Here is an 11,112-nt window from a genome sequence, read left to right on the forward strand (position 1 = left end):
ATGCCATCACATAGGTCTAAAGCTGATTGTCGAAGCTTAACAATTCTTCATACATGGATTTTATAGACCGCCAGATTACTAATTTTGTCGTTTAGTCACATGGTTGGAAACCATTATTGCTTCTTCAGATCCATGGACACCACAATTCGTATTGGGGAACATGAATCTACCGATCAATAATACCGCATCAAGAGGTGTTCAAGCGTATCTGCAGCTCCTTGCATCATACAATATGGTTGTATGTAACACTGATGTGACTCGACCAATAAGTAACAACGTATTAGACCATGTAATCGTTAATTAGGAACACTGTAATCAAATTTACAACTATAACCTGGATTGCAACTTAAGTGATCTCGATATATTTCGACACAGTTCCAAGTTAAAGTAAGCAAAGAAACACGGGTATTCACCAAAGTGCTTACAGATTATCATCGTCTCTAAATGAACAGTTTGTATTGTTCCTAAATTCAACGGATTTTGATGTGATGTCCCCCAATGATCGCCTACTAACAATAACGGATCATTACGCTAACCTTCGTCTAATGAATTCAACAACTATATCTGTTGAAATCAAAGTTAAAAATAACTGCTGTCCGTGGTTCAATGTAGAAATAAAAGATCTGAGTAGTAGAAAGTCAAACAAGCGTTATAAGAAATGGAAGCGGAATCGTCATGACCAACATTTGAAACTGCTTCTGGACCATTCCATAATACCATAATAAGGAACTAGCTGATTGTAAAACGAAGGCCAAGTCAGCGTATTATTATTATCAACAAATAATCCAAAGGATCTCTGAAAAAATAATGAGCTGATCGGAAACAAAGTAAAGAAATGTAACAATATTCAACTGCGAATCAATGGAACAGAACATAAGGATCCTGCGAAGGTAGGCTATGCGTTTAACACATTATTCTCGACGGTCGTGGAGCATCTAGCACGCAGCTTGAAAACTGATGGCGATATACATAAATTCAACACAATAGTGAGCTGTAGCATTTCGATGTTTCTCAGACCAACATCTGCAGCGGAGATCGTTACTATAATAAGCAACCTGGATAAAACAAAAGCAACAGGAGTTGACGGATTTCCTGTTGCAGCTTTAAAGAAACATTCTCTAGTTCTTTCTGGTGTGTTAGCTCAATACATCAACGACAGCATCTGCGGAACGAACTATCCAGATTGACTGAAACGTTCGCTGGTTTATCCCATCTTTAAAGGAGGAAATCCCATGGATGCAACCAACTATAGACCCATCTCAGTATAACCTGCTATTAATAAGGTATTTGAAAAGGTATTATACATGCGACCCAACAACTTTCTTGATTCTACTGGTATGCTCTATCAACATCAGTTCGGAATCAGACGAAGAGCTTCAACTGAGGTTGCGGTACTAGAGCTAATTGACGAAATTTCGTGTACTATGGATCAAAAAAACTGTGCAGGATGACACCGCTATTTCCTTGAAAGGCCCTAACGCGGAAAAGGTGGTTCAAGATATGGTCCAAGACATGAAGCTTATCTCTGCTTATCTGGAAAACAACCTATTGGCCCTCAATCTGAAAAAATCTAAGATGATGATTTTCAGTTTGCTCAAACGCGATAAAGCTACATGTCCAAATTTAATAGTCATTGGTTTTTTTTTTCTTCCTAAGCAATGGAGGGGGAATCTGCTCAACAGACATCCTGGGTTGACCAGGAAGTGCGGGGTTAGGGATCACCGAGGGAGGCAGGACTACACCCCCGACCCGCTAAATCGTTTCTATTGCCGCCAAGCCCATGGTCCCTTCGGTACAACCAGAAAGTAATGCTTCAAAGGGGGGGCAGTGCACAACGCACCCTCGAGGTTAGCTGCGTGTCCTTGCAGCACCGAACATCGTAAATCGCTTTTTTAGAAGAACACCATGATATCGTGCCAGCGCGTTGCCGGCTTTCCAGGTGGCCTTACCACGCCCTATGTCCTCGGAAGGTGGGAAGGGTCGACTTCGCGCCTGCTTCCCTCTGCACGACTGGTATCAAGAATGATGATGCCGCGTGCACCCCAAATTGACCTTTCTGCGATAGGGCCTATTCGCCAGCACTCAGAGGGACTTGCAGGCGCGGTGCCTAGGCCTGCCCCAGCCTTGACGAGGACCCCTTTCCGTCCTCGGGCTCGGAACCCGCCCGGTTGACCGACGCCGCGAAAGCGACGATACCATGTTGTTCTTCGCGTGGCCACTTGTTCGATAAAAGGATCGAGTTCGACCACAGAGCATGACCACCGGTATGACCCATGAAGCCGACTCCGATCCCTTGGACCACCTCTTATTTGCGCCTGAACTAGCCACCCAACAAACATTCACTAGTTGAACTAACATCAGTGTGATGATTTAATTCAGCGCTGTGTTGAATAATGTCTGTACTATTTCTTATCACAACTTCTGTTCAAGCTTTGTTCACACAATTTTGGCGAAGTTATACAACTACAACATCTCATTTTGAAAAACTACTTTATTAACTGATTCGTTAACCCTTTAATAAGCATTTTACTAAGCCTCAATTCAGCTACATGTGAATTCTTCGAAAATAATAACGCATAGAAGGTAACATCAGTAAGATCTCCAATGAACGTATTTTGAAGCAATTGCTATTTTCATATATGTAATCATTTTAAAATTTTCCTAAATCGGCTCTCGAACTGCTGTCATTTGATCATCCGCCGGTAACGTTGTCATCCGCGCCATCCTTGATTTGTTAGATATGGCTCACTCAGTGCATAACATAAATAATCTTATTGCTGAATATGAATCATAATTGGACTCTTATTCAATAAGTCGATCTGTCAAACTACAGTTTGTTAATAACTGTACAAGATTTTTATTTCAACCATTGTTCAGCCAGTCACAACCATCGCACACTAGGAAAAATACGTAAAAATAATGTCGATAAACGATAAAATAAAATCCGTCCCTAATGCTATTTATGGATTTATGAAAATAAAATCAATGTATATTCGGCCTTCCCCAGAATCTCTTGATAATCGGTTGCGATATGATTGTCAAATGCTAAGATTATTCCAATTTCGTAGCAATAAAGATCAACATCCATGCGATAATATTGGGATTCCACACATCAAAGATTCAATAATTTTCCGATGTTATTCAACGGGTTATGTCCGGCTTTTAGTAAATTTAGTTTCGCATGAATGCATGATTTTTTTTATTGCTCCAGCAGTTTCGTTCGTTATAATCTCCGACAGTTTAATAAATCACGAAAATAAAAAGCATGTCTTGAAAATAAATCATTATTTTTCTATAAATTAAAGATCTAGAATCCAGATTTTCTCTCAAACTGAAAAAGCATGTTTTTTCCCACTGTGCGATAGATCAGATAAATGTGAAATCCAATGGTTAAGAAGGACAAAGGTAAAGAAGGATGTCTAATGCCTGCTTATTAACTTACTATTCAAACTCAATTCGACCACCCTTTCAGAGCATCACATCATAGTCGAACAGAGAACTTTAAAAATAATAAGTTCAGTACATTGTTAAACTTCCCCAATGTGCTGAAATGTGATTAAACGAAAACGTAAGTTCGACTTCAAATAAAGGTAGTAAACAAATAAATAGGCCATGTCGAATATTAGTTAGATTAAATACTGAAATGGAATCTGTCTAGCAAATTATTCAGCATCCATTTTATTCAGCTACAAAGATCACAAATAAACAATAATTCAACCTAGATGCTTGTTTGTAGCTTGTCGTTGTTTGTTGGGCATCCTTCAGTCCACGCGCCACCTTCTGTGTAGCTCCGAGACGATTTGGGCGATAGCCGATAAAACGGCGTTCCAGCCAACTTCATCTTTACACATCCTCCGAACTAGATTGTCCGGGGTAGTGTCCAGACCACATGTGGTCACGCATTGCACGAAAACGTGAGCACACGAACAACACGTGTTCCGCCGTTTCCTCTAAACCTGCGCACACCAAACACTCGGGCGAGGCCGAGCAAGCCAGCTGCGTTACCTGCACTGTGATTTTGCAGCACGCTTGAACGCCGGGCACATCGAACCCCCCATGGGGTGCTTGCTGTTCACAGCTTTGCTGGAACAAATCAAACAATTGGGAGGGTTCGTGCAGCATTGTGCCTTATGTTCCTCCAATTCGCAGCGTCGGCAGAGATTGCTTCTGTCAGGGCCTTTGCAGTCCCATTGCTTGTGCCCCGGTTCCAGGCACTTGAAGCAAACTTCGGGTTGCTCGTATATGCCCACAGGGCATACCGACCATCCCACCTTGACGCTCCCTTACTTGACTACCTTGGAGGCGTCCGCTGCAGATAGCCGAACCAATGCTACCAGCGTCCCTGCCGGACCTTTCCGTAGCCGAACGGCTGCGGTGGGCGTCTCCACTTCGCACTGTCGCCGCAGTGCCGTGACGAGCTCTTCGACTTCGGTGATCTCGTCCAGCCCGAGCAGCACAAGTCAGGCAAATCTGGTTGCAGCAACTTGATTGCGACTAAATCTGGTCACATATGAGTTGCTGTAACCTCTATGGAATATGTGTGCTGCTAGGGAGGTCTTTAACCCTTAGATTCACCTCCGTAGTGAGTGCCCTAGAACTTCCTCCGCCAACTTCTTGTAGGCGGCGCCCTTTTGCGAGACGCCCCGCTTCAGCTCGAGGATCATCTCGCCCATCCGGGTACGTCTTATTCGACGTACGTCGGCGCCGAGTTCACCGAGCTTGACGTCACTCCTCATCGCCTTCAAAATGTCCGAGTACTTAGCCTCGTCCGCCGTGATGACTAGGGCATCGCCCCTGGAGCGATTGGCGCCTACCCTAGACTTCTTGCTACCCTCATTCGCATGGGCCTTCTTTTCGGCCCTTGACGTCTTCGGTTTCCTCTTGTTCTTGACCAGGGTCCAGGAGGCGTCATCCCCCTCTATTTCCCTGGTCTGGTGCGGCTGAGAACTTTCAGCCTGCCGTAACCCCTTACCACCGTCTTTCCTGAGTGGACGGACCTTTCCAGGTCCTTCCTCCCCCGGTTTTGGAGGTACCTGGCCGGGGTTCAGCTTCCCAGCCCCACTATCCTTGTTCGGGGTAGTAACCCCCCGCGTTTTGAAGCGGCCCCCAGGGAGCTCATCCCCTGGAGACTGTCTCCCCTGTTTTTGTGTCTGCTCCGTTGGAGCAGTCACCCCCGACGTACCCGCAAATACTTGAGATTCAAGTGTCGATCTGACATAAGCGATATATAATGTTTTTATAGTGTATGGATCGTGAAAGTTGTAGCCAAACCTTTTTATGAATCCTAACATATTATTAGCTTTGTTTATAATATAGTATTATAATGGTCAATGAACGTACGCTTAGAGTCTATAAATATGCCAAGATCCCTAATAATCATCCATCCTGACGAATAATGAATGCGATCAGTAGTGAAAGTCTTCCGTGATCCCAAAAGGCTCCCGAAACAGTCATCTGAAAGATCCGGACCATACGTAAAAGTGGCCAATTTCAAAAATAAATCTCAGAGCTTCGCAATTTATTCATAACCGAATTGCCTGTGCGATCAATTGTGCAAGTCTTCTGCGACCCGCAAACGCTCCCAAAAGGGGCCGATACCACAAAATAATTCCAGAGCATTGCCATTTTATTCGTAACCATCCATATAGGCAAATTGTATACGCAATAAATTGTTTAAGTCTGCTGAGATGACCACAAACGGCCTCCGGGAAATCCGAAACATTCGTAAAAGTGGCCAATTCCAAATGTTCATCTCAAAGCAAATTTTCGAAACTGATCATATCAGCGAATTGATTATGCAATCAATTGCGAAAGTCTATTGTGACCCGAAATGACCACAATACGGTCCGAAACATCCGTAAAATAGGTTAATCCTAAAAGTTGATCCCAGAGCTGAACATGTTTGTTAGCATTCATGTAGTAACGGTATATTGTATGTGGAGTAAATAGTGAAAGTCCTCTGTAACCTACCAAAAGTTTATAATTAGTATTAGTAAGTATTATAATTTTTTTAGAAAACAGTGTCAACGGCTCCGGTTCACCGGGAAATTTGGGACATCCGCTAAAATTGCATAATTTTTTTTTTTGCCAAATATCTGGCTGCAGTATGCGGCAGTAGAGTTTTCAGAAACAAGATCGTTTGGCCTGAGGGGACTGAATTTTCTGATTGCCTTGCAAATTTTTCAGGCTCACGTGCATGGAAACCATTTTTGTTAAATATCTTGGCTGTGCATGTCTTGTTGTGTAGGAGTTATCACGCCTATCTAGAGAGTAGGAGGTTGAGGGTTCGAGTCCCTCCAAGACACGTGGATTCTTTTTCGCAAATTTCATATCAATTTGTCCATTTCGAAACATATGCTGTGCATATGCACAGCCAAGATATTTAACAAAAAAATGGTTTTCGTACGGCCGAGCTGCCGAATAATATGCAATTAATTGTAATCAAGTGTCGGTCTTTCACCGTCATTAGTCGTCTGAGTACACGCGACCGTTTACGTAAAGGCAATCAAACTCATCAAATGCTTTAGCCAAGCAAGCCTTTGGCACAGCAGAGTGCGATTGAATTCGCATTCTATACCGTCCCGCCCAGTCCGTTGCTGGGGGGCATGGAGTGCGATCCTCTAAACAATGTGCACTCGCTTGGCTGTGGATATACAACAGTAAAGCAAATGTGGAGATTGGGCAAATCAAGCATCCGAAAGATATTCAATTTGCAAAAAAGAGAGCTAACCGCGGTGGAGGTTGGTACTGATTCTGATGGCTTTTCCGCAAACGTGACCTTTAAGTGGTCTTGTTGTGTAGGGGTTATCACGCCTATCTAGAGAGTAGGAGGTTGAGGGTTCGAGTCCCTCCAAGACACGTGGATTCTTTTTCGCAAATTTCATATCAATTTGTCCATTTCGAAACATATGCTGTGCATATGCACAGCCAAGATATTTAACAAAAAAATGGTTTTCGTACGGCCGAGCTGCCGAATAATATGCAATTAATTATTAATTCCTGTTATGACAAGTAATTCCTGAAGTTTACACCAGAACTCCACATTTTATTTCGAAAACATCCATAGCGGGGAAGTGATTGTGCAATCAATAGTTGGAATTTTCTATGACGTCTGAATGTCCACAAAACCGTCCTCCGGGAGATCAGGAATATCAGTGAAAATGATCAATTCCAAAAGTTCATCCCACAGCTTTGCTAATTTTCGCTTTCATTCACATGGGTGAATTATGTATGCAATCAATATCGAAAATCCTCCGTGATATGCAATGACAATAATAAAAATCGAGTCAAGTACGAGACATTGAAGACGGCCTTACTGTTAAAATCGAAAACGTATCTGTGAAAGGTACAATCAAGTGTGCAACTGAATGGAATTGTACAAACTCGTCTGATGACAAGTAAAGACATTCCACTGATAGCTCAAAATAATTTTCTTATCAATAATAAAAATTCCTTCGTAAAATCCGGAACATCCGTAAAAGAGGCCAAATCCAACAGTTACCGTAACAGATCATCATTAGCCAGTGACGGCTGCGTGGCGGCGTTCCTCCTTGAATTCCTCCGAAGCTTCTCCAGAAGCTCATCTGGAAGTTCTTCAAGGACTTCATCCGGAAGTTCGTCCATAAGTTCCTCCGGTAATCCCTTAGGAAGTTCATCAAGTAATCCTTTGGAAAGTTCCTAAAGGCATTCATCTAGAAGTTCTTCTTAGAGTTAATATTCATCAAGTAATTCCTCGTGAGGTGCTCCGGGAACTCAACCGAACTTCTTCCGAAAGTTCCTCCGGGAATTCCTCCAGAAATTCTCAAGAAAGTATGAATCCGGAAGTTCCTCCGTGAATTCTTTTTAGAATTGTCCACTTTCACGGATGTTCCGGATCTTCCGGAGTACCATTACCGTACAGTACCGAAGACTTTTATTATTGATTGCAAACACAATTCGCCAGGATAGGTGGTTACGAAAAAATCGCGATGCTCTGAGATAAACTTTTGGAATTGACCACTTTCGCGAATGAACCAGATCTCCCAGAATGGTTATCAAAAATCGCGAAGTTCTGGGATGAACTTTTGGAATTGGCCACTTTTACGAATGTTCCGGATCTTCAGGAGCATTGTTTGTGGGACATTTGGGGGTCACAGAAGACTTTTACTATTGATTGCACCCACAATTTGCCAGAATGAATGGTTCCCAAAAAATCGCGGGGCTCTGGGATTAACTTTTGGAATTGGCCATTTTACGGATATTCCGGATCTTCCGGAGGACCGTTTCTGGGACATTTGGGGGTCACAGAAGACTTTTACTATTGATTGTACCCAAAATTTGCCAGAATGAATGGTTATCAAAAAATCGCGAAGCTCTGGGATGAACTTTTGGAATTGTCCATTTTACGGAAGTTCCGGATCTTCCAGAGGGCTTTCCGATGACCGCTAGAGGGATAAATTTCCCCAGAAATGGCATATACAATATGGCAAATACAGTTGGGATCATTAGAGCACATATTTGCAAGCAATTTTATGTTTCATAACACGAAACTCGAAAATTTGGTGCCAAATTGAGAAGCTCAAACAGTCCCTCTTTAGTACAGGTTCCCCGGGGACTAGAGTGGCCAATTTGGATGAATCACCCCATGAGCTTGTTCTAGGAACCTACAGTTTGGTGCCTAAAGATCGAAAATCGGCTGAAATTTGAGTTTTTGTGATCGTGATGAAATCTTGGGTCCAAATGGACCCCAATGCACAATGTGTCACTTTTTTTTTGTGGCGCCTCTCCTAGATGTCGCTGGAAGCTGATTTTCTCAGGGAATCTTAGTTTTCGAAAGTTAGGAAAAGTCAGAATTTTTCAGATTTTTATCTCGTTGCGTTACAAAGTTACAGCATTGTTTTGGGTGTGCTTGGGTCGAAATGGACCCCAATGCACTAGGAAGGTTAATTTAATTCCACCACGTTGTATTCTTTACCGATAGGTATTTCGACCTCAACTGTTAGGCTGTCTCAGTGTCACGTACTTGACTCGACTTCGAGTACGAGACAAAAAAGACGGCCTTACAGTTGATGTCGAATACGTACATATCTGCAAAAAATGCTGTTCCATGGTTTTTGGTGTTTCTTGATGCATACAAGAAGCCCAAAAACCATGAAACAGATATTTTTTGCAAAACGAAAACGGTTGACTGATAATTTTTCCTTGAAAAAGGCAGAATACATCCTGAGATTCCAGAGTCTGATAAAGGCATATCCTTGTTTGTTCATTATTTAACTTCCAATAAGATAATTTTCGATTTTTTGCGATCTGTATATCGATGCCATATACAGATGGAACTCACTTGCTATTCACGATAGTGAACTGCCTGGATCGCATATTTGTCCCATATTAATAGGAAACCCAGCAAAGATAGGACAGATATGCGATTCACGGCAGTATACGACAGTCAAACAGTCTAACAGGGTTACGTGAGTGATTAGCAACGTTAATTATATGTTAGACTGTTTCGCACATTTCAATGATCGAACTTATTGAAAAACATGTGATGAAAATGGTAGTACATCAATGCGATCGTTTTTCTGCAATATAACCAAAGAATCAGATTATAACCAGGGATGCATATTACTTTAGTTGTCATACAGTCAGCACTAAGCTACGGCGACGGCAACGGCGAGCATGAAGTCGGTCGTCGGTCATGAATCATTGACAAAAAAGTTTCTCATTTAACGGAGGCTTTCTGGTTATGGTCTATGTTCAAATGTTGACATTCAGCAGCACTGCTGTAGTACGGAGTAAGATTTTGGGATTCCATATCTTTCAGAGATCAATCTTCCGTACATAATACTGTGCTGCATCCATTTTATTATCATCTATGAAATCAGAAATGTCCATCAAAAAGCTTCTTCTGCATTCGGGATACATCATTGTGCAGTCTGCACCCATTTTCCCGAAACGTTCCGCCAATTCATATTTTCTTTTCATTTTACGCTCGGAAACATCAAAAGCTTGGTGTTCTGATGGTCTGAAAAAAAAAATATATATATAAATATTGAATGCTTCGCCTAGCCAATGAAATATGTCTTACGTTAAGAAAAAATGTACGATCTCAGCGTACAAATCCTCTTCTAAATCGTGAAATGGGCTGTGTGACAGCTCGCAAACGCTTTTAAGAAGACAGTCCTTATCATATCCTGAAAACTCCAAAATATCTTCTAATGCTGTGTAGATATCACCAGCGCTCAGCGGACGAACAGTGCTTCGCTTCCGAACAGCTCTTGCTGTGACTACTTGGGTCGGTAAGTATCTTCCCTTCACCACATCAACCATTGCTCGGGCCCATGTTGGAAATTTGTAGAAATCTTGTAATCGATACGGAAGGTTATAGTTAGCCTGGAACCCAAGATTGATACCCAAACGTCGTACCGCATACTTCTTTCTAGGGACGAAAAAGTCTCCTGATGTTGCGGTGGCCATAGAAAACTGGAATGAAAAGAGTAAAACTTATCTTGCGGCTCACAAGTACTGCACAATATTATGACAAAACCAACCAACCTGTAGGACGCTTAAACTAGGATATATCAAGAGTCGACCTTGATCAAGAACATGAGAATAATTACTTGGATTTTCAAAATCAGTGGCATTGCTTACGGCCACCAAAAAGTATAACAAGAACGTGATTAACAATAAGAAACAATGCATTTCTGAACGTGTACAACTACTAACTTCGCAATCCGATGACAAACTGTTGTTTCATTTAAAGATATGTAAGGTATTTTAGGGCAAATGTTCACCAAAAATGTGCTAACTCGACAAAAACACTTTCCTCCAACACGTGATAATGACCTAAAGGGAAATTAATAAGAGCAGCGGTGGAGTTTAACTGGGGAACGATGGTGCACGTGACCTACCAATTTGAATATTTCCCTAAAACTTGGACATATATAAGCCAAAGTGGTTCTGAAAAATAAATTAGTTCCCGACAATTTTGATAATCAATTGCGGAGTGAAACTAAGGTATAAGGGTATGCGATAAGACACTTTTTCCTAACGAAACGAAACGAAACGAAATTTAAAATGTATGTGTTGATTCGAAACAAAACGAAACAAAATATATATTTACTTTCGAAACTTCGA

The 11,112-nt window shown here is 41.9% G+C and overlaps 1 protein-coding gene across 1 annotated transcript; it reads right to left on the reverse strand.

Annotated features, from left to right (window-relative positions):
- Window positions 1-9,795: 9,795 nt before the first annotated feature.
- LOC134222124 (uncharacterized) lies at window positions 9,796-10,677 on the reverse strand. Its single transcript, XM_062701267.1, has 3 exons — window positions 10,531-10,677; window positions 10,064-10,458; window positions 9,796-10,000 (listed from the first exon to the last, which is right to left on the reverse strand). Exons 1-3 carry the CDS (start codon window positions 10,675-10,677, stop codon window positions 9,796-9,798), a joined length of 747 nt encoding a protein of 248 aa, XP_062557251.1.
- Between the last annotated feature and the right edge of the window lie 435 nt (window positions 10,678-11,112).

This window comes from Armigeres subalbatus, chromosome 3, assembly GCF_024139115.2.
Source record: "Armigeres subalbatus isolate Guangzhou_Male chromosome 3, GZ_Asu_2, whole genome shotgun sequence".
In the NCBI taxonomy this organism is placed as follows: domain Eukaryota; kingdom Metazoa; phylum Arthropoda; class Insecta; order Diptera; family Culicidae; genus Armigeres; species Armigeres subalbatus.

What these genes read in the sequence shown, in the direction of transcription:
- LOC134222124 (XM_062701267.1), bottom strand. Translation starts at nt 10,677, where the DNA reads ATGCATTGTTTCTTATTGTTAATCACGTTCTTGTTATACTTTTTGGTG. An exon ending in CTAGTTTAAGCGTCCTACAG is followed by an intron (nt 10,459 to 10,530) that starts GTTGGTTGGTTT and finishes TTTTCATTCCAG; the next exon opens with TTTTCTATGGCCACCGCAAC. An exon ending in ATCGTACATTTTTTCTTAAC is followed by an intron (nt 10,001 to 10,063) that starts GTAAGACATATT and finishes TTTTTTTTTCAG; the next exon opens with ACCATCAGAACACCAAGCTT.